Source organism: Polypterus senegalus, chromosome 1 (genome assembly GCF_016835505.1).
Source record: "Polypterus senegalus isolate Bchr_013 chromosome 1, ASM1683550v1, whole genome shotgun sequence".
NCBI classification, from domain to species: Eukaryota; Metazoa; Chordata; class Cladistia; order Polypteriformes; family Polypteridae; genus Polypterus; species Polypterus senegalus.
In genome coordinates this window covers 106137835-106160797 of record NC_053154.1, presented here as the reverse complement: position 1 = coordinate 106160797, position 22963 = coordinate 106137835, and the positions used below count along the sequence as shown (strand labels likewise).

Sequence of the window (22963 nt, the reverse complement as noted above, 5' to 3'; positions counted from 1 at the left end):
TTTCTGGTTTCTTTGTGGTGGTGGCCTGCGCCACCTCCACCTACTCAAAGCTTCATGATGCTCCAACAACGATGAATGGATTTAAAGGCAGAAGTCTACGTGACCATCATCATCATCAAGCCCTTCCATGAAAACCCTAAATCCAAAGAGGACTGTTTCATTTATGTTAGGTAGAATGCCCAGAGGGGACTGGGCGGTCTCATGGTCTGGAATCCCTACAGATTTTATTTTTTCTCCAGCCGTCTGGCCTTTTTTTGTTTTTTCTGTCCCCCCTGGCCATTGAACCTTACTCTTATTCGATGTTAATTAATGTTGATTTATTTTGTTTTCTTATTGTGTCTTTTATTTTTCTATTCTTTATTATGTAAAGCACTTTGAGCTTCTGTTTGTATGAAAATGTGCTATATAAATAAATGTTGTTGTTGTTGTTGTTACTGTGCTGATTCTACACTTGCTGGCCTAATTCTTCAATTAGAAAGAACCGCAGCTACACCAGAGAGTAGATAACAACCTTTTCCAGCTTGCTTCAAGTACTTTAATAGATTTGTATACATAAGTGTATGTGTGGTATGGTTTAGAACAAATCACAGCACAGAAACTGCACTTGTTAAAGTAGTAAATGATTGGCGAGTGAATGCAGACAGAGGCCATTTATCTGTTCTCATCCTCTTAGATCTGAGTGCTGCATTTGACACCATTGATCATAATATTCTTAGAAATTGCCTTAGTCAATGGGTGGGCCTCTCTGGCAGTGTCTTAAATTGGTTTGAATCCTAGCTGACAGTTAGAAAACTCTTTGTTAGGTTGTGGTAATTACAACTCAAAGACACATGATATCCAATATGGTGTTCCACAAGGCTCTATCCTGGGTCCGCTGCTCTTCTCAATCTACATGCTTCCGTTAGGTCAGATTATCTCAGGTTACAACGTGAGCTACCACAGCTATGCTGATGACACACAGCTTTACTTATCAATAGCACCTGATGACCCCGATTCTCTTGATTCACTAACACAATGTCTGACTTGTATCTCAGGACTGATGAATAGTAACTTTCTCAAGTTAAATAAAGAGAAAACTGAAATGTTAGTGATTGGCAATAATGGATACAATGAGGCTATTAGAAATAAACTGGATATATTAGAATTAAAAGTGAAGACGGAGGTAAAAAGCTTAGGGGTAATTGTTGACTGTAATCTGAATTTTAAATTGCATATTAATCAGATCACTAGGACAGCATTTTTTCACTTAAGAAAAATAGCTAAAGTTAGACCTCTTATATCACTGAAAGATGCTGAGAAATTAGTTCACGCGTCTGTTTTCAGTCGACTAGATTACTGTAATGCACTCCTCTCAGGACTACCCAAAAAAGACATAAATCATTTGCAACAAGTGCAGAATGCAGCTGCTAGAATCCTAACTAGGAAAAGAAAATCCGAGCACATCTCTCCAGTTTTGATGTCACTACACTGGTTACCTGTGTCATTCAGGATTGACTTTAAAATTCTGCTTATGGTTTATAAAGCCTTAAATAATCTCACCCCATCTTATATATCGGAATCTCTGACACCTTATATTCCAAATCGTAACCTCAGATCCTCAAATGAGTGTCTCCTTAGAATTCCAAGAACAAAACTTAAAAGAAGTGGTGAGGCGGCCTTCTGCTGCTATGCACCTAAAATCTGGAATAGCCTGCCAATAGGAATTCGCCAGGCTGATACAGTAGAGCAGTTTAAAACACTGCTGAAAACACATTACTTTAACATGGTCTTTTTATAACTTCAATTTAACTTAATTTAACTTAATCCTGATACTCTGTATGTTCAATTCATCATAATAACTACTCATGGTGGCTCTAAAATCCATACTGACCCCTACTCTCCCTTCTGTTTCTTTTTCCGGTTTCTTTGTGGTGGTGGCCTGTGCCACCACCACCTACTCAAAGCATCATGATGCTCCAACAATGATGGATGGATTAAAAGCCAGAAGTCCACGTGACCATCATCATCAAGTCCTTCTGTGAGAACCCTAAATCCAAAGAGGACTGTTTCATTTATGTTAGGTAGAATGCCCAGAGGAGACTCTAATGGCAGATTTTAGAGTTTTTTTTGTTTTTTCTGTCCACCCTGGCTATTGGACCTTACTCTTATTCTACGTTAATTAATGTTGACTTATTTTATTTTCTTACTGTGTCTTTTATTTTTCTATTCTTCATTATGTAAAGCACTTTGAGCTACTTTTTGTATGAAAATGTGCTATATAAATAAATGTTGTTGTTGGTATCTAAACAAAAATAAATGAATACAATAAGTGCACAAATACAAATGAAATACATATATGCACATGTTACATAATATTCAGGAAGAGCAATGTTAAACATAACTCAACTGTACGTATTGTTTAATCAAACCAGTAGGTGGCACTATTAACCAGAATAAAAGGTACAGCATAATGCCCAAGACGACAATCGTTTACAAAAACAAAACCTTTACGTTTAATACTGCAAGAATCAACACATTTTGACGTCCTGGAGCGAAGTAAAGTACAGTGCATCAGTAGTTACTGTATATGCATGGGGTTTATGTCAAAATGATTTATGACCCCTATGATGCAATACCGGAAGTCCCACCCATATGATGCAATAACGGAAGTCCCTGATTGGTTCAGGAAAATGTCAAGGGCCTTTTGATGGATGTCTGACCCTCCTTAAACCCGCCCCCGGCACCTGATTGGTTCAGGAAAATGTCAAGGGCCTTTTGATGGATGTCTGACCCTCCTTGAACCGCACCCCTCCATCTGATTGGTTCAGGAAACTGTCAGGGGCTTTTTGATGGATGTCTGTCCCCTGCCTGAACTCACCCCACAGCCACCTGCTTAATTAAACAAACTGTCAAGAGCAGCCCCCCCTTCACATGTCCGGGCCTGTTACAGACCTGTTGGTGGCCCACTTCTCTCGAAGACACACGCACAAGCGTTTCAAGGGGCAGAGCTGCCTGCCTCTATGGTTTGGGTAAAAACTCCTCTATCTATCTATTATTTAAAATAATCTATGATTTTAATGATCTAAACCTTAGTTTAGCACTTGTAAACCGTTTTTATTTTATCTAAGTCAAGCTCCCAGACATTCTCTGCGCTGACAAGTGGTCCCTTCACTCTCTCTACACAGTTGACGCATGAGAGCTGATCAGCTGAGAGCTGAGACAGCCTCTGCATGCACCCCCGAGATGCCCCAGGGGTCAAAGCTCCAAGCGTACACGCAGGCAAGCTCGAAAGATTAGTTGCCGGGTCTCTGTCTACACAGCCGAGTACCTGGAACTCTAAAAAGCTGTTAGTAACCCTGCAATCTTGATGCATGAGAGCTGAGCAGACAGCCCCGACATGAGATTCTCAGGCTGAAGCTCTAAGCGCACACGCAGGCTGAAGGTCTAAGCGTACACGCAGGCAAGTGCATGTAGTTCGAAAGACAAGCAGCCCGGCTTTTAGCACATGTAAACTGTTTTATTTATTTTATCTAAGTCAAGCTCCCAGACATTATCTGCACTGACAAGCTGTCCCTTCACTCTCTCTACACAGTTGACGCGTGAGAGCTGAGAGCTGAGAGCTGATACAGCCTCTGCGTGCACCCCCGAGATGCCCCTGGGTCGAAGCTCCAAGCTTACACGCAGGCAAACTCGAAAGACGCGTTGCCAGCTCTCTGTCTACACTGCCGAGTACCTGAGTCTGTAAAAAGCTGACAGTTTCTGAGCCCCTGCGAGCAAACTATAGTTGTAAAAAAACCGCTCCTGCTGCATTCTGCGCAAGCATCCTTATCAGCAGCTGGGCATAGCAGCAAAGAGTATAGTGCAGCCACAGGCCGGGAAACTGACAGCCCCTGTGCGTCAACTCCACCTCCTCCAACCCCCAGGTGTCGGGGGTGCGCTTCACAACACAGAGATGGCAGGTGTGTTTGACAGGCTCAGGCTGCGTCCGATGTGAAAATTTGCCTTACCTTGCGGAATGCAGCTTGTAAAACAAAGGATGTTTTTAGGAGACATTCCAAAGGCGCGGAGCAACGAGCATTGCTTGTGTCCGGTTCAAATGATTGGCAAACATTTGCTATCATAAAACACTTCCAAAATACCGCTTTATAAAGAGAGATGCTTTAAAATTGGTCTAAAACCTTTTTTCAGCCCCTTTTAAATATATTTTATTTATATATATATATTTTTAAATCACACAGACGTATGCCGCAGTTCCCTTTTAAATCATGTTTGAGACGTCTAAAAAAAGTTTTTTTAAAAGTAACACCACACCGCTCAAGAGAGACTGATTCCACGTGTGTTTTTGGATTTCCTGTGGTCAGTGATTTTTTTTTGCTTAGCTCATTTCTATCACCTAGGATCCTTTTGACAAAGGAAAATTCTGTAAATACACTTGTGCATTTAAACGTAGCTTTATAAGAAAACACAGGAGGCTATAGTGGAGTGTGCTGGTTTAACTAGAGGCCTTTAAAACACCCTTTGGCAAGCCATGAATACGTCAGTCATTTTTTCAACTGTTTCCAAAGCACATAGCCCCCCAGCGTCTATTGTATATGAACTTCTTAGAAAAATAATTTCTTTTATCTTTGTATAGGATTAAATGAAATATAACTATTCTTCATGCAGACTATTCATGATTATTATAGGCGCCAAACGAGTATGTTTTTAAAAAACGAATGGCTGAATCCTTAATACTGTATTTCCAAGTTGATTCTCAAGTGCGTGCGTGAGCGCGCTCGTGTGTAGTCGCGTGAGCGCGTTCATGTGTGCATATAATATAAGATGCAGCATTTTTTTCTATCTACGTGTACGCCGATTAATGTACAAATTCATAGGACTGAAGCAAACAATAGTAGTTTTTCATACCGAAACGGGTAATCCAATCAAGTAGTTTTTGTCTCGGCGTCTGAAAATTCAAACATGGGCCTCTCCTCTGAGAATATTCAGGAGTGGCTTTAAAGCGCAGGCCGGTGGTGCATTAACTCTGACATAATAAAAGTATTCTGAACTACCTGCTGAAGAGACCTGCTTGTGAAATGCCTACTGTTTCGAAACAGCCTCTCTCTGTACGGAGCCGCTTGTTTTTTAAAGGCTGAGATAACGAAACATTTTTGCTTTATATACTCTCATTTGAACAACCGGTTAGAGACAAACTCCAGGAGCTTACTGTAACGGTGTTTTCATTCATTTCATTAAATGTAATTATTTTAATACAGAATAGTAGTCCAAAATCCGGGTGATTTTAGACGTGTGAGTACAAAGTAATATAATGAAGTTATTTTTAAAAGTAACCCCATACCGCACAAGAGAGACAGATTCCACGTGTGTTTTAGGATTTGCTGCGGTCAGTGATTTTTTACATTTTTTGCTTAGCTCATTTCTATCACCTAGGAGCCTTTTGGCAAAAGAAAACTCTGTAAATAGCCTACACTTGTGCATTTAAACGGAGATTTATAAGAAAGCAGGTTACACACCTTATCCCAGTTTTGTACGTGTGTTTAAAAGCACTCACTGTTACACTAGCACAAAATGTTGATATTTTCTGTCTACTCAAAACTAAAATTATTTCTATTAACACAGGGGATAATTAGAAATCATTTTACCATTTTTAATTAAAAATTTAAAAACAGAAAAGCCCAATTATAATTTTTGTTTCTGCGGTGGGTTGGTGCCCTGCCCTGCCTTGCGCCCTGTGTTGGCAGGGATTGGCTCTAGCAGACCCCCATGACCCAGTGTTCAGATTCAGCGGGGGGCTCTTCTGCACATCCGAAGTTCATTGAACTAAAATAGCAGAGCTAATTACTCTTTCTGCTTAAACTAATGATCAAATATTCAGGTAATTCTTAATTAAACACTAAAGCATTAGTGAACAGAATACATTTTCAGTAGCCAAGTAAAATGACCAGTTGCTTTAACATGAAAATAAAGCATTATAAGAAAAATCCCTTTTTCCTACAGTTTTCTTGACCGGTCTTTGGAATCATCAGTGCCTTTCTGATCACATCCACCCCAAACATAGCATAGAACTTAATTTCTGTACTCATTTTAAATGATAATAGCTAGTATAAAGTCCCTAAAGGAACTGGAGACATCAAATATCTTCTATCATATATCTTTTCTTGCTAGCCCAAGTCATTCAGATTCTGCTTACAACACAAATGTATGATTATTTTTTTCTCAAATGGCCAAATCTTTGGTATGCTAATCATGAAAAAAAATAAATACATAAATAAATCAGATTTTATTCTCAGGACACTTTATTTGCATATTTTATTATACTTACTTAACTTTTATCGACATTAATCTATCTCTATATTTATTTTTCTGTTTCAGAAGGTAATTTAAGTTAATTTGTTTTGGGTTCAATAGATTTATTTTTCATATTTTCGATTCTTGTTTTCTTTTTTTCACATCTTCGAGTCCCCATTTGTTACTTCGCACCCCCTAGCCTAGTTTGAGAACCACTGTGTAGGGTTTTATTTGTAAAACACTCTGCGGCATTTCAAGCTAAATTAGATTCACTTGTTTATTCAGCCGTCCATAGGTGTTCCATTTTTGTTATAAATTGTATTTAGTCTCTCTTTATTTACTAAGCATATTATACGATGATTAGAAAACAGTTATCTTGTTCAGGCTTTAATTTAAAGCAACATTTTCATCAACAGGTTATAAACACTTTGGTACTCAGGGGGCTTTGTATAATACAAAGTTTTAGAAATTCTGTGAATGCTTGGTAAGAGCCTTCCATTTTACATCAGTTATGAGCCCCTGAAAATAAGAACGGTTATAGGAGGTTATAGGAGCCTGTACACTACAGGGCTGATGATTAGGCTTTGGACATGTTAGGCCAATCAGGATGGAAAATGTTTTATTGAATAGTTACATCATATCTATTATATGTGTTAGCACAAGAGTTAAAATTTTACTAAAACTGTGAGGTTTTATTCTTTCTTTTAGGTAGTCCAGGTGACATAGGACAGCTATCGTTGAAAGCTGGTTTTCCCTCTGTTTTGTGAAAAAGCATCCTTGGTTTTACTAGCATTCAGGGGTGAAGGGGATGTAAGTTTAAACTGTGATTCCAACTGTCTGCAAACGTCTTGAATACGAGTCAAAGGACCAGGGTTTGTGTGGGGTTCATAGTCACTTGAGTAGATGCTACAGCATGTACATGTTTAAAATTTGTCTAACTAATGGTTACTAGATAACCTGAACATGCATGTGCACAATGTTAAGAGATCAAAGCAGGCAATATCTTTGTGAAATAATGCAATCTTTTTTCTTTAATGTGCAGGAATAAGTTTCTGTACATCTGCATATTTTGCTAAATAAAATCTTGTATTCCATTCATGCTCTACCAACAAGTCTTAAAAGCTCCTCGCTTTACCAGTTATAGTGAAAAGTTAGAAAATCACCCTGTTGAGTTGTTAGCTTGTCCATATCAAACAAATCCATGACCTCTAATGATCCTTCGACTTCAGGTGATGAGAGTGTTCTTGAACCTCTCAGCACACTCCGTAGTATTGTTGCTACCAGTTGTTACTTTAACTTGCCATTTGGAGAGTTAACATTCTGGAAGGTTTTGAAATTCAATTTGCTACTTGGCAGTCTGATGGTTCAGTGTTCCTGGCTGAAGTAATTACTGCATGCAGAAGAGTGGGCGAGAAGGCGGGACTTGGGAGCTCTGAAGATTCACATGTTGGACAGAGGGGACTGCGAAGACATTGTCACAGTGATGGAGTACTGCCTGCATTCAACGCGAGTGTGCATTCGGCATGTCATGAACCCAGTTTTATGAGGACTTACACCTGTCTCTGTATGTGTGCAATATTTTAATCACTTGAGATTCTTACTAATAATACGTAAAGACAAAAATAGCTAAATTCCAAAACAAGTTTGGGCAGTGAATAAAGTGGGTTGGCCTAGGCCAACCCAGGCTCAATACTAGTGCTGTGCCTGGTTATTACACTCTTACCCTGGCGTCTCCTTTACCTCCTATCAAAAGGAGGCGGTACTGTGGTTTAGAATGTACATAAGTAAATGAAGTCACATTATCACAGCTGGAATCTACACTGATAAGTGCTCGTTCATATGTAGTGCTACAAATACTGGTATGATGGGTAAACTTGGTTGCAGCATGAATGATCTGAGTTTCTAAGCAACCACCAATGAATGTGACTCTTGTATAGACAGTTAGTGCCGTTTATCATTCATTGTGTGACTTGGCATACTTCTGTAACATGTACAGTGCTGCTCTGTATTCCCTGTTGATTACATGCACTCCTTTTTTATTGGCATACCTGCTAGATCTAAGTCCAGAAATAAATGACTAGAGAATTGACACTCTCTGACTCCAAAGATCAGTGTCCTCCTACGTTTCAGCTCAATATGAAATTAAGTGAAGTCCATGTACTGTGACATTCTGCACTTTACTAGAGTATTACATTGAACTAAGGTCATTTCAGAGTGGTAACCCCTTCACAAATTTTAGGAGAAGTGTAGAACTGTTGACAGTATATACTATACATTTCACAAGCAAATACTATGCATATAAATTGAATACAAACTGTGAGCTTTTGACTATACAATAGGAGGTCTGAAAATCAAAAGTACATCTTATGACAAGGATTTAGGAGTGGACTCAACACTATCAGCTGCCAGTCAGCGTTCAGAAGCCATTAAGAAGGCTAACAGAACATTAGATTCTATAGCACAGAGTACAAGTCAAAGGAGGTTATGCTCAAGCTTTATAACACACTGGTAAGGCGTCATCTGGAATAATGGGTGCAGTTTTGGTCTCCAATCAATCAACATTTATTTATATAGCACATATTCATACAAAAAAATGTAGCTCAAAGTGCTTTACAAAATGAATAGAAAAACAGAAGACACAATAAAAGATAAACATAAGTCAACATTAATTAACATAGAATAAGAGTAAGGTCTGATGGCCAGGGTGGACAGAAAAAACAAAAAAAAAACTCCAAAGGCTGGAGAAAAAAATAAAATCTGTAGGGGTTCCAGACCAAGAGACCGCCCAGTCCCCTCTGGGCAATCTACCTAACATAAGTCAAAGAGTCCTCTTTGTATTTAGGGTTTTCATTGAAGGACTTGATGATGATGGTCACGTAGACTTCTGGCTTTCAGTCCATCAATGTTGGTGCCTCATGATGCTTTGAGTAGGTGGTGGTGGCACAGGCTGCCACCACAAAGAAACTGGAAAAAGAAACAGAAGAGAGAATAGGGGTCAGTATGGATTTTGGAGCCACTGTGAATAATTATTGTGAAGAATTGAACATACAGAGTATCAGTATTAAGTTAAAGTGAAGTTATAAAAAGGCCATGTTAAAGTAATGTGTTTTCAGCAGTGTTTTAAAGTGCTCTACTGTATTAGCCTGGCGAATTCCTATTGGCAGGCTATTCCAGATTTTGGGTGCATAACAGCAGAAGGCCGCCTCACCACTTCTTTTAAGTTTAGCTTTTGGAATTATAAGGAGACATTCATTTGAAGATCTAAGGTTACGATTTGGAATATAACGCGTCAGGCATTCCGATATATAAAATGGAGCGAGATTATTTAAGGCTTTATAAACCATAAGCAGTATTTTAAAGTCAATCCTGAATGACACAGGCAACCAGTGTAGTGACATCAAAACTGGAGAAATGTGTTCGGATTTTCTTTTCCCAGTTAGGATTCTAGCAGCTGCATTCTGCACTCGTTGCAAATGATTTATGTCTTTTTTGGGTAGTCCTGAGAGGAGTGCGTTACAGTAATCTAGTCTACTGAAAACAAAAGCGTGAATTAATTTCTCCGCATCTTTCAATGATATAAGAGGTCTAACTTTAGCTATGTTTCTTAAGTGAAAAAATGCTGTCCTAGTGGTCTGATGAATATGCGATTTAAAATTCAGATTACAGTCAACGGTTACCCCTAAATTTTTTACTTCCGTCTTAACTTTTAATCCTAATGCATTAAGTTTATTTCTGATAACCTCGCTGAATCCATTATTGCCAATTACCAAAATTTCAGTTTTCTCTTTATTTAGTTTGAGAAAATGACTATTCATCCATTCAGAAATACCAGTAAGACATTGTGTTAGTGTATCGAAAGAGCTACAAAAAAGGCACAGTAGCACTAGGAAAAGTCCAGGGAAGAGAGACAAGGCTGATTTCAGGATTGTAGGAGATGAAATATTAGGTAAGATTAAAAGAGATGAACCTTTTCAGTTTAAGCAAAAATAAATTAAGGGTAGACATGATTGAAGTGTTTAAAATTATGAAGGGAACTAGTACAGTGGATCGAGATTGTTACTTTAAAATGAGTTCAACAAGAATGCACACAGTTGGAAATTTGTTAAGTGTAAATTTTTCATGAAAATTACAAAGCTTTTCTTTACCCCAAGAACCACAGACAATGTTGCAGACAGTAGGCCTTTAGAGACTTTCAAAACTAGACTTGAAGTTATTTTGAAAGAATTAGGTGGATAGGCCTGGCAAACTTTGTTAGACTGAATGGCCTGTTCTGATCTAGATTGTTCTAATGTTCTATACAATCCACATCTGCGGCAATCCCAGAGCTCTGGAGTTGCCAAGATTATAGCACAGATATAACTGCCAACAGTAGATGATTAATGACTTAAATAATTAGCCAGCAGCCAAACACCGCTGGACTCATTCAGAAACATTTCTGCAGACTTCCTTTTGCTATTTGCTGTTACTGACCTTTGGATTCCAAGTTATTAATTTTTCTTCCTCCTTCCCATCACCTGGCTTTTGTTTGCTTTTCCTTTGTTTAGATGGATCTTTGCCTTTCAATGATTACATATTGCCATTGCTGCATGCACAAAAAGATAAGGTAAGATACTGGGAATCCACATGCTACATGGAAAGGCTAGGGCCCTCCACAACCAGGAGTAAGAGGGATCTAATAGGATGGATAAACCAAACTCATTTAACATTCAATGGGGTGATTGCTCAGTATTCTACTTACACAGAAACACATTTTTCTCCAATGTGAGACCAAGATGAAGAAGAGAGATATGCCAGTGATGGAGAGTAAACGTTTTACCTTACACTTTACAGCAGTGCACAAAGGTTTCTGTCTACATGCTAGATTTCTGGAGTGGTGGCTGGGTTAATTTATAAAAAATGTTCACTGTTCATTACACCAACTTATTAAAGTAACAGCACAGGTTTTTATCTGAATATATTTTAACAAAAGGTGAAATAATATTCTAACAATGAACTATATTGTAAAAGGAGGACATTGTGTTAGCCAGTTGTAATCCAGCTGCTTTCCTCGAGTTGCCATGGGCATACAGAGATCAAGATTCAAAGTCTTCACTTAAGACAGAATTGAAGTTGCTTAAACCAGAAGACACAGAATGAGGATGTTAAAGGAAAATGGTGTACTTGGTTGAAGGAGGAGAGGAGTGAAGGACAATGAACACAGTGCTTGTTTATACACCATTTGTCTAAGAAAGCTACAGTATGGGATAGATAAACAATTGATACTGCATCAAATGCACAGGGCGGCTATTTGTGTTCTCTGGTTTATATCAATATGGCTGGGAGCAATAGTCACCACGTTTGAAACAACAAAAAACATACTGCCATATTTTTCGTATGGTATAACCTGCAATTCACTAAAAACTAAAACCACTCACTGACTTGTGTAAAAAGCTGTCAGCTGACAAAACTGTGCTTCTGACATTGACTGTGCTTAAGTTTGACTTGATTGTATGGAATGATATCTTCCAATACATTAATTAATGACATTGACTGTGCTGTTGACTTGTATGAGGGATTAATGCTAACTTGATTTTTTAATTCTACTAATTCCCTAATTTGATTAATCTGCAGTCATCTGCTGCCATTCTGTTCTTCATGTATGGGGTTGCCTTCCTGTCTATTTTAATAGCTGTTTAAAAAAAAAACAAAGCACTTAAAAGTTGTTTATTGTTTACAGTTTTACTAAGAATGAACACGCTGCTTTTTTTCAAATTTAGTTATTCCATTGCTCATGTCAGGATAACAGGAAGCATTCATGGGATGTATTCTTTATGTCTGTAGAATGTGATCATTGAAAATGTGTTTCTTGTATTATTTATAGCATAAAATGTTTTGCACAAACTTGTTTCATGTTATTTCAGTTATTATAGCTTCCAAAATAATCTCATTCCAACGATACAGTAAAAATGTTTCAGAATTTTATTACATTAACCCTTGTTCATTGTCATCCTCCTAGGTTACACAAGCTGGTGTTTCAATCAACATGGTGCATAACTTTTCTGGAATATTAATAATTAAAAGGAGGAAGCTCAAATTATATTTTATAAAGATGTTGAAAAACATGTTGAAATTGTGAGTTTCCAAAGAAAAAAAAAAACAAGTGTATGTGGATACCTCTTAAAGGTGATAATGTATTGCAGAAAGGCCGAGTGCAATACCGAGGGACGCAGAGCACTCAAACAGTGTATTTACGATGGTAGTACTGAGACAGGAGGAACAGCTGAAATCACAAAGGAACAAGTTAAAGTGTAGCCAAGTATATTTATTACACTCACATGGAAACAAATACTTCACCTAAAATCCAACCTTACAAATGTTATTATTTCAGCTTTAAGTCACAACTTTGGATGCAAGACAGAAAATAAAACAGAATGGTAAAGGCTTTGGAATGTAGTAGGAAACCCCAATCTGCACACACACAATTCAAACCCAATCTTAGGTTTGTGAAAGATGGTGTCATCCACCATGGCAGAAATTAAACAAATCAAATAAAAACAGAATTTTAAGAAATCTGCTTTTTCATAATACTGACTTTTGGGAAAATAGAATAGATAGAAATTGCACTAAAAGTTTTTTTTTTTACATGAAACAAAAATCCCACTGACAGGAAAAATACAAAACGTCTTTTTTTTTTTCTCTTTCAGGCAAATTATCATTCATTCTTAAAAAATAATTCCACACATGGATTTGAGCAATTTATCCCATCCTTCCTGGCAGATCCTCACAAACTCCATTAGACAGGATAGTAAGTGTCTGTCAATTGCCATCTTCGGGTCTCTCTCCACAAATGTTTTATGGGTTAGTATCTGGGCTTTGGCTGTCCCGCTCAAGGACAGCTACACACTTGTCCCAAAGCTATGTCTTTGTCTTGGATCTATCTTCCAGTCACTGTTGTAAAACCTTTGCCCCAATCTGAAGTCATGTCCACTCTGGAGCAGATTTTCTTGAAGGACCTCTATGTATTTGGCTGCATTGATTGTTCCCTTAATTCTGACCAATAGCCCTGTCCCTGCTGCTAAGAAACACTCCTATTATGTGATGGTGCTTCATCATGTGAGGTCTTTCATGTGAAGTGCTTAGAGTTTTGCCAAAAGGATTCAATTTTTGCCTCATCAGACTAGAGAATCTTTCTCGTCGTGTTCTCAGAGTGATTTAAACTGTCTCTTCCTTTCACTCAAGAGTGGCTTCTATCTAGCTACTTTACCATAAACTCCTGATTGATGGATTGCTGCTGAGATAGTTGTCCTTCCAAGAAATTACTCTGTCTAAGCAGAGGATTTCTGAAGCTCTGTTAGAGTAACGATTGTGTTCTTGGCCAGCTCCATGACCAAGGCCCTTCTTTCCCTGCTACTCAATCTCACCAAATGGCAAACTCTAGGAAGAGACCTGGTGGTTACTCATTTCTTCCATTTCTCAATTATTTATGCCAAACTGTTTTTGGGAACAATCAAAACTTTAGAAATGGTTTTATACCTTTTATATCCTTGTCCTGATCTATGCCTCATCACAATTTTGATCACAGAGAGTTTCTTGGATTGTCTTTTGTTCTGACACAGAGTGTGAATTTTGGGATCTTCTATAAACAGGGGTCTGCCTTTCTAAACAATGTCTAATCAATTAATTTTGCCAAAGGTGGACTCCAACCAAGTTCTAGATACATCAAGAATAATTAAAGCAAACAGGATGCATGGGACCACAATTTTCAGTTCCACATCAAAAGCCTGATTGTTATAAACATATTAGTGCAATATATATTAATATACATAAGAGATTTCAGTTTTTTATCTTTAATACATTTTCAAACCTTTCTGAAAACATGTTTTCACTTTATCATTATGGATAATAACACAATAATGTGTGCAGTAAATGAAGGTGTCTGAATATCTTCTGAATTCTAAATAATCAATGTCAACCACAGTGTTAAGGAAAGTCACAAGGTCTGGTGCAATCTTGGATAGAAGGTATTGTTTTGGGGGAATTTTTATAGTGGTGCACCACAACTGGTGCAGCCCCTGTGCATCATGGGAGAATCCCCATGGAACCAGATGACACAAATATCTCTAAATGGTGGCACCCATTGTCAAAGAAGAATGCCATTGGAAAAGATGGTAATGATTAATCAACTTCCAAATGGAAGCTCTTAAGTAATATTCTGAAAGCAGAATTGGACTTGTTGGATTTTAAAGCTCCTAAAACATCAGGATGAATTTTCTAGCCTCAGGAAAACCTGGGAACTCCAAAAAGGCTACTGCTATCACACAAGTGAACAGAAAATGCATAGTGCATATCAAGATAATATACCATAAAATGATGAATTTCCATGTCGCTTTTTTGTTAAAGACATGCACTGGAAACATGCAATTCAGGTTTCTTATATCAAAACTTCTGCCACTTCAGAGGAGTTATATTCAGTTTAGGCTTTTGTTTTTTGGGTTGTTCATCTTGGCTTCTGTTACAAAAAAGCCAGAACAGGCTGTGTTTTTCTTAAATTTTATTTTATTTATGCAGAATGCTTAACTTTAGAACACAATTTTGCAAGGCAAAGACACATATACCTTGTTTGTGAATAAATAATTAACTTGAAAAACACAAAACCTATTCTTTAAAGCTTCCGTTTAACAATATTCTAAAAGGAATATTGTGGTTGATACAATTGCTTGACAAGGTGACAATTTCTAAGCAGACGAGACCCCTAGTCATGCTGTTGAATATGTCAATTATTCAAACACTCCTCTATTATCTTAGCAGATGTATTCCAATTCAATGAAAAACATCTTACTCATGAAATGAAGCAAACACATTCACTCTTACAACACAGGTCAGAAGGCTTTTAAATGTACAATTCGAGCTTCTTGATTTCGTGTAGCTGGTGATTTTTATGAGGTATGCTCTCAGTGGAGACTAATCCCTTCTGCAGGTTCATCCTTTGGTTTCCTGAGGATACTAGCAAAAAGCTTTGAATGAACCTCTCTTTCAGCTGTCGCATCTTTGCTATTGATTTTCCAATGTTCCTTTAAAATGAAATAATAGCAAAGGGCATCCAGTAAGCAGTTTATGGAGCTGATGCACATGGTAACAATTACAATGTTGCGTGGAGTGTCAGAATTAGTGGTGATTAATTTGTTTTTTACTAGAAAATACAAAAAAACAGCAACATGATAGGGTATGAAGCAGACCAAGAATGTAAGAAGGTTTGCCAGGACAATTTTAATTGATTTACTATTACGTAGTTTGTGCCAGTCCAGTTTGGTATTCCTGTTGGTCAGAGTGCGTATTATTTCTACAGAACAGAAAGTCATGATGATTGCGCTGCCAACAAAGACAACTTCTATTATCAAAACAAGCCACAGCTTTTTCCACAATTCATGGGAAAAGCCATAGAAACAAGAAGTTCTGTTACTGGTGTTCTTGTAAGACTCTGTGCTTGCAGAAAAAAGTATTATCCACACAACTCCACAGACAAGTGCTGCTTTCAATGGTGAACGAAGAGCTCTTGCTGAAAAGGGATGTCTGATAGCTAAATAGCGGTCAAAAGCGATGCATGTTATGATCAAGATGCTCCCATATATGTTCACAAAGTGCAGACTCTCTAGAAACGAGCAGAAAAGCCTCCCAAGGCTCCACATCCCCACCTTATATGCATGGATTTTAAATGGTAGAGTGAAGAGTAACAGGCAGTCGTTTAGGATGAGGTTTACCAGGTATATGGTCAGTGTGGTCCATTTTTTTATCTTGGTCAGGAGAATCCATATGGCACAGATATTAAGGATAAATCCAAATATAAAAGTCGGAGTGTAGACAACTATCTGGAATATTTGTATTGGGCGACTTATGCTCCCATTTACGCTCCTATTCATTGTGTTTCTGCAAGAGAAAAAAGGCAAAATAAAAGTTACTCATAGTTAAAGAGTGAGGAAAATACTCAGACCCGACACACACAGGCAGACACAGAATGTCTTAAAATACACGCGTTTAATTGCAACCACTATTTACAAACCCAACACCCAGTGCAGTAATCACCAACACACAGTCCTTTAGACTTCCTACTTGTCTCTATCACCTCCAACTCCTCCCAGGCAATCTCTGTCCACTTCCACCCAACTCCGGCCCCCATGCTGGAGTGAGGCGGCCTCTTTTATACCTCCCCGGATGTGCTTCAGGTGCTTCATGATCTTCTCCCACCAGCACTTCCGCCACACCAGGAAGCACTCCCGGCGTACCTGGAATTATCTTCCGGCAGCACTTCCTAGTATGGTGGAAGTGCTGCCTTCCAGGGCTCCATAAGTATCTGGGTGCCCCCTGGTGGTGACCACAGACCCCAACCGAGATGAGTTTCCAAGCTCTGCTCCTGTGGCCCCAACGCAGACCAGAGTGGCTGCCCTCTCATGGCACGGGTAAGGTATTGCTCCTCTCCCGGTCCCTCCAGGTGACCTGACTGGGCAGGACCCCCCAGCCATCCACCACAAGAGCTATACCATCTTCACTACATTTCACTTTCAATCACGCAGCGAGAACATTTCTTGAGGAGTTCTAACAAAACCTTACATCCATCTTGCTAGACGGGCTCTGCTTGAACCCTTAAAAAAAAGAAAACAACTATTTTTCACCAGCTGGTTACATACACCTTATCGCCGCCACTTTCCCGTGGTTTTAAAATGCACAGTTGCTAAAATAAGCATCCTCATGTACTAAAATGACGGTATGGTGGCACGCTGGGTAGCGCTGCTGCCTCTCAGTTAGGAGACCCGGGTTTGCTTCCCAGGTCCTCCCTGCATGGAGTTTGCATGTTTTCCCCACGTCTACGTGGGTTTCCTCCAGGTACTCCAGTTTCCTCCCACAGTCCAAAGACATGCAGGTTATGTGCATTGGCGATTCTAAATTGTCCCTACTGTGTGCTTGGTGGGTGTGTGTGTGTGTGTGCGCGCCCTGTGGTGGGCTGGCACCGTGCCCTGGGTTTGTTTCCTGCCTTGTGCCCTGTGTTGGCTGGGATTGGCTCCAGCAGACCCCCACGACCCTGTAGATAGTATATAGCGGGTTGGATAATGGATGGATGTACTAAAATCAAACAATTTTTTTAAATGATTTCTCCCAGAAATAAAGTGTAAAAGGGACTGTCCATTAGGCAGATATTATAACAAATTAATTTTTATATTTAATGCCAATATAGATATACAACAGGTACTGCAGCAAATCAGCAAATGCTGCTGCCTCCTCGTTTTGAACTGTCTATGTGGAGTCTGCATGGCCTCTCCATGTCATCTCCAAGTGCTCTGCAAACCTGTGTTAGGTCACATCATTTTCTAACGGGCTGCAAGGGGTGCTGGGGTGCTGAACCATAGGGCACAAGGCAGGAACAAATCCATTTCAGGGTGAACGCGTACACACACACACACACACACACACAAACCAAACACATACTGGGGCCAACGTTGCATTGCTAGTTCACCTAACCTACATGTCTTTACAGTCATGGCCAAAATTATTGGCATCTCTGGAATTTTCCCAGAAAATGCACCATTTCTCCCAGAAAATTATTACAATTACAAATGTTTTGGTATGCACGTTTATTTACTTTATGCACATTGGAACAACACAAAAAAACTGAGAAAAAAAAGCCAAATCTAACATCATTTCAAACAAAACTCAAAAACCGGGCTGGACAAAATTATTGGCACCCTCAACTTAATATTTGATTGCTCGTGCTTTGGTAAAAATAACTGAAATCAAGCGCTTCCTATAACCATCAACAAGCTTGTTACACCTCTCAACTGGAATTTCCGACCACTCTTCTTTTGCAAACTGCTCAAGGTCTCTCAGATTTGAAGGGCGCCTTCTCCCAACAGCAATTTTGAGATCTCTCCATTAGTGCTCAATTGGATTTAGATCCGGACTCATTGCTGGCCACTTCAGAACTCTCCAGCACTTTGTCTTAAACCATTTCTGGGTGCTTTTAGAGCTATGTTTGGGGTCATTGTCCTGCTGGAACACCCATGACCTCTGATGCAGATCCAGCTTTCTGACACTGGGCCCTACATTGCGCCCCAATATCTTTTGGTAGTCTTCAGATTTCATGATGCCTTGCACACAGTCAAGGCATCCAGTACCAGAGGCAGCAAAATATCCCCAAAACATCTTAGAACCTCCACCATGTTTGACTGTAGGTACGGTGTTCTTTTCTTCGTGGGCCTCATTCTGTTTTCTGTAAACAGTAGAATGATGAGCTTTACTAAAAAGCTCTACCTTGGTCTCATCTGTCCACAAGATGTTCGCCCAGAAGGATTTTGGCTTCCTCAAGTACATTTTGGCAAACTCCAGTCTGGCTTTTTTATGTTTCTGTGTCAGTAGTGGGGTCCTCCTGGCTCTCCTGCCATAGCATTTCATTTTGTTCAGATGTCGACAGATAGTTCAAGCTGACTCTGTTGCACCCTGAGTCTGCAGAACAGCTTGAATAAGTTTTGAGGTTGATTGGGGCTGTTTATCCACCATTCAGACCATCCTTCGTTGCAGTCTTTTATCAATTTTTCTCTTCCATCCACGTCCAGGGAGATTAGCTACAGTGCCATGTGTCGTGAACTTCTTGATTATGTTGCGCACAGTGGACAAAGGAACATGGAGATCTCTGGAGATGGACTTGTAGCCTTGAGATGGTTGATAAATTTCCACAATTTTTGTTCTCAAGTACTCAGAAAATTCTCTGCTCTACTTTCTGTTCTCCATGCTTAGTGTGGCACACTCAGACACACAACAGAAAGGTTGAGTCAACTTATCTCCATTTTAACTGGCTTCAGGTGTGATTGCTATATTGCCAGCACCTGTTTCTTGCCACAGGTGAGTTCAAATGAGCATCATATGCTTGAAATAAAACGATTTACCCACAATTTTAAAAAGGTGTCAATAATTTTGTCTGGCCCATTTTTGGAGTTCTGTGTGACATGATGTCAGATTTGGCTTTTCTTCTCTGTTTTTTTGTGTTGTTCCAATGCACATAAAGGAAATAAACATGTGTATACCAAAACATTTGGAATTGCAACAATTTTCTGGGAGAAATGGTGCATTTTCTGGGAAAATTCCAGGGGTGCCGATAATTTCAGCCATGACTGTATGTCTTTACACAGTGGAAGGAAGAAATTGGCGGAGTTAGTGCTCTGCTGTATGCTGCCATTTCATTCAGGGTCAGTTCCAGGCATGGGTGTTGGGCTGACAACCATTTGTTGGTCTAGGCACAAGGATTTAGACTGTAATGTTGCAAACATGTCTCTGAATAATGAAATATGACCGAATAATGGAAAGTCAATTTTGCTAAGGATCCTAAATTTTGTGCAGGACTTTAATCTGTTTTGTATTTCACAATCTGACAGAAGTGAGCCCCTGCCATCTGCACAGTAGCTTTCAGTCACTGATCATAATATTCCTCAAGCCCACCTAATCTATTTCAGGGTTGCACTGACTGAGCCTATCCAGGCAGCCTTAGGTGCAAGGAAGGAACCATCTGTGGACAGTCTATTACAGCACCTATACACACACATACAAACACACATACCTCTTCAGTCACCATCCATCCTCTTCCGTTAATCTGAGGTCGGGTTGTGGGGGCAGCAGCTTGAGCTGAGATGCCCAGACTTCCCTTTCTAATTTCAAATTGTAGCCAACCTCTATGCCATTGATGGGGTGTGTGAAGGAAACCAACAGAAACATGGAAAGAACCTTCAGATTCAACAGAGGAAACAATGATGCTAGATGTGTGACACTGCACCACTAACTTTCCCTTAAAATGTTATAATGCATTAACTTTAATTAGGTTTCATACTTAAGATAGTGGGCAGCACAGCGACGCAGTGGTTCGCTTTCCATGTCCTCCCTGCATGGAGTTTGCATGTTCTCTCCGTGTGTTTCCTCCCACAGTCCAAACACACGCAGATTAGGTGCATTGACGATCCTAAATTGTCCCTATAGTGTGTGCTTGGTGTATGGGTGTGTGTGTGCCCTGCGGTGGGCTTGCGCCCTGCCCGGAATTTGTTCCTGGCTTGCCTCCTGATGTTGGCTGGGATTGGCTCCAGCAGACCCTCGTGACCCTGTGTTAGGATATAGCGGGTTGGAGAATGACTGACTGACTTAAGATAGTAAAAAAGAAAGTCAAAATGGAGGCCATGAATTGTGAAACATATCTGGATGCAGTTTTTAAGATTTACACATTTCAATTGTATGACAAATGATGAAACTAAATCAAATAAACTTAAAATACATTTTATTTTCTCTGAATTCTACAAATGAAATAATTTAGATTTTAAAATTGAACAAAAACAGTGATACAAAGCATAATACCGCTGAAAGAAAAGTTGCTTAGTGTGCTTTGTTTCATTAACTTTAAAATGTTCACATATGTTAATTAATGTTTCTGCATTTAAAGAAATATTTGGTTCTGTTTGTAATATTTTGTAACATTTACACGTAAATTAATGTGCATTGCGTAATCTTAAAATACACCTTGTTCCTCTGATTTATACAGTTGAAATTAACCTTTAGATACACACGTTTAAGAAAAAGGTTTATTTAAAACAAAAAATATCTTACTGAATGAACTTATATTCATCATGCCACACATTTCCATTCAATCAATAATATTCAAGTGGTTATTTGCACTGCATTAATATAAATATGGAAGGCCATTCCAGTTTTCATTTATTCTGAGTGATAACACCTTCCATGTAACCTTAACGTTGTCAACTCTGTAATACAGACGACAAAGAAAAAGATGTTTTTGTAATCTAGGGTGGTATAAAAGAAAATGTGTTTATCATACATCAGTATCCACGTGATTATAGTTATAGAACTTCCACAATGTGCCAGCGCACCCTGGCAGCACTTCACCAGAACAATATTTGTTTAATTTTTGCAAAATCGTGTATTAAATTCTCCACAAATTAATTTAATCCCAAATACTTCATTTTTTTGTATACTATTTAATTGCCACGTAGTGTGTATGGTTAAAAAGAACGGATAACATTTAATATCACTTAATTAAAAATAATGAATTTATAAAAAGTCGTGAAGTGATTTCATAAGCAGACAATGATCACAGTTTGTAAGGGTGAAAGCATACACTTTGCGTTGGATTTAACGGAGCTAATTTTATACTCTTTGAAAGGACAGCACTTGTAAATGCATATAATGTGAAATTAAAGTTTTTTGAGTGCACTTGAAATCACCATGAGCGCATGTCCGATTTTTTTTCCAGTATTTTACACATTCGTGATGATTTTCCAGGAGAGCCCGTTCTCGAGTGTGCGCCTCCTTGTTATATGATCGCCTCTTTTTAAAAACACACTGCCTCGTAAAATACGGCTGTTCAGATTCGCCTTTAATAACCCATTTTAACTACAGGACTTACTAGGAACTGTCCCTTGAAAATTAAATGAGAATTTATGAGTGCGAGGCAGGAATTCATACCATACGGCGTTTAATTAATTATGATTGCCTATATATGGCGACTTTCACAAAGCACGATATAGTGCTTTTGGAAAGATCAGTGCAAAGCAACAAGATAAAAGTATGATTTTTAAAAGAACTTTCAACTTAAGCATTGAATATAAAGTTTAAAAGTTGTTTTTAAAACACGTTGATCAAGCCCACAATTAATAGACGCCTTTCTCAGCGTAACTTCAATAACTGCATGGATACCATGTAGGAAGAAAAACAATGTCTGTGAAAAATGGCAGTCGGAACAAACTCACACGAGTAGTAGAGCAGAACGGGACTTCGGTCATCCAGGGTAAAACTGCAGTGACGAATTGCAACACACATAGTAAAGTCAGCTTTTTAAACAAGACCGTCTAACACATCAAATGGAAATGTTCTAAACTTAGGCTCACAAAACGGATAGAATTAGAAAGAAAATAAAGTAGAAAGACTTACTTGGTGCCCAGCGCAGCCACAACGCCGTCTATCGGCTCCAAGGTGGTTTGTACTGCGGATTGATCAGCAGTCCATCCTCCAGCATAACACGTTGGCGCTGAATCGCATCAGCCAGTGCTAAGCTGAGCGCATCTAAGGCGACCTTCGATAGAATTGACAGCTCTCGCACATCCGCTAACATGATCACGCACGGTTTCGTTTCCTTTACTCCTGTTCAAGAACTTTTAACAGAAGTAACTTTTTTTGTTGCTTACAATTCATTACAGCTTTTGAAATTAAAAGGGAAGTAAGCATTGCATAACAGATAAGTTATAAAAATTGAAGCTCGTGCACATGAAACCATATAGAAGAAGAGTCCTGTTTATTCCACAGTACTTCAAAAGTTACTTCCGTAAGCTTAGTGCACAGGTGCTTAATATTAAAATATTATGGGTTTATATATCTGTAATTTATCATAAATTCCTATAATGAAATCAGGCAGGCTTTGTAGCATCTGCCTATTACTTAACTTAATGGCATTGACTGTGCATGGGATGTATGAGAACAAAAGAATTTTATTATCTGATAGAATAAAATATATTACATGACATTTGAGTAAAAACCGCCAGTCTTTCACTGCCCACATTGATCTCTCAGTCTTGCAGATTAACATTATACAGTATCAACAAGATCAGACCAAATGCAGCACAGCCTCCTGACCAGGTTTTGAGCCTGTCATCTCCTGACTCAGGGCCATCTTAAAAGC

General features: G+C 38.9%; 1 protein-coding gene across 1 annotated transcript; it reads right to left on the bottom strand.

Annotated features, from left to right (window-relative positions):
* Positions 1–12547: 12547 nt before the first annotated feature.
* LOC120530854 (lysophosphatidic acid receptor 6-like) lies at positions 12548–22371 on the bottom strand. The gene is made up of 2 exons (XM_039755536.1): positions 22219–22371; positions 12548–16170 (listed from the first exon to the last, which is right to left on the bottom strand). Exon 2 carries the CDS (start codon positions 16161–16163, stop codon positions 15198–15200), a length of 966 nt encoding a protein of 321 aa, XP_039611470.1. The 5' UTR covers positions 16164–16170; positions 22219–22371; the 3' UTR covers positions 12548–15197.
* Between the last annotated feature and the right edge of the window lie 592 nt (positions 22372–22963).

Coding starts and splice junctions, on each gene's coding strand:
- LOC120530854 (XM_039755536.1), bottom strand. CDS start 16,163: ATGAATAGGAGCGTAAATGGGAGCATAAGTCGCCCAATACAAATATTC.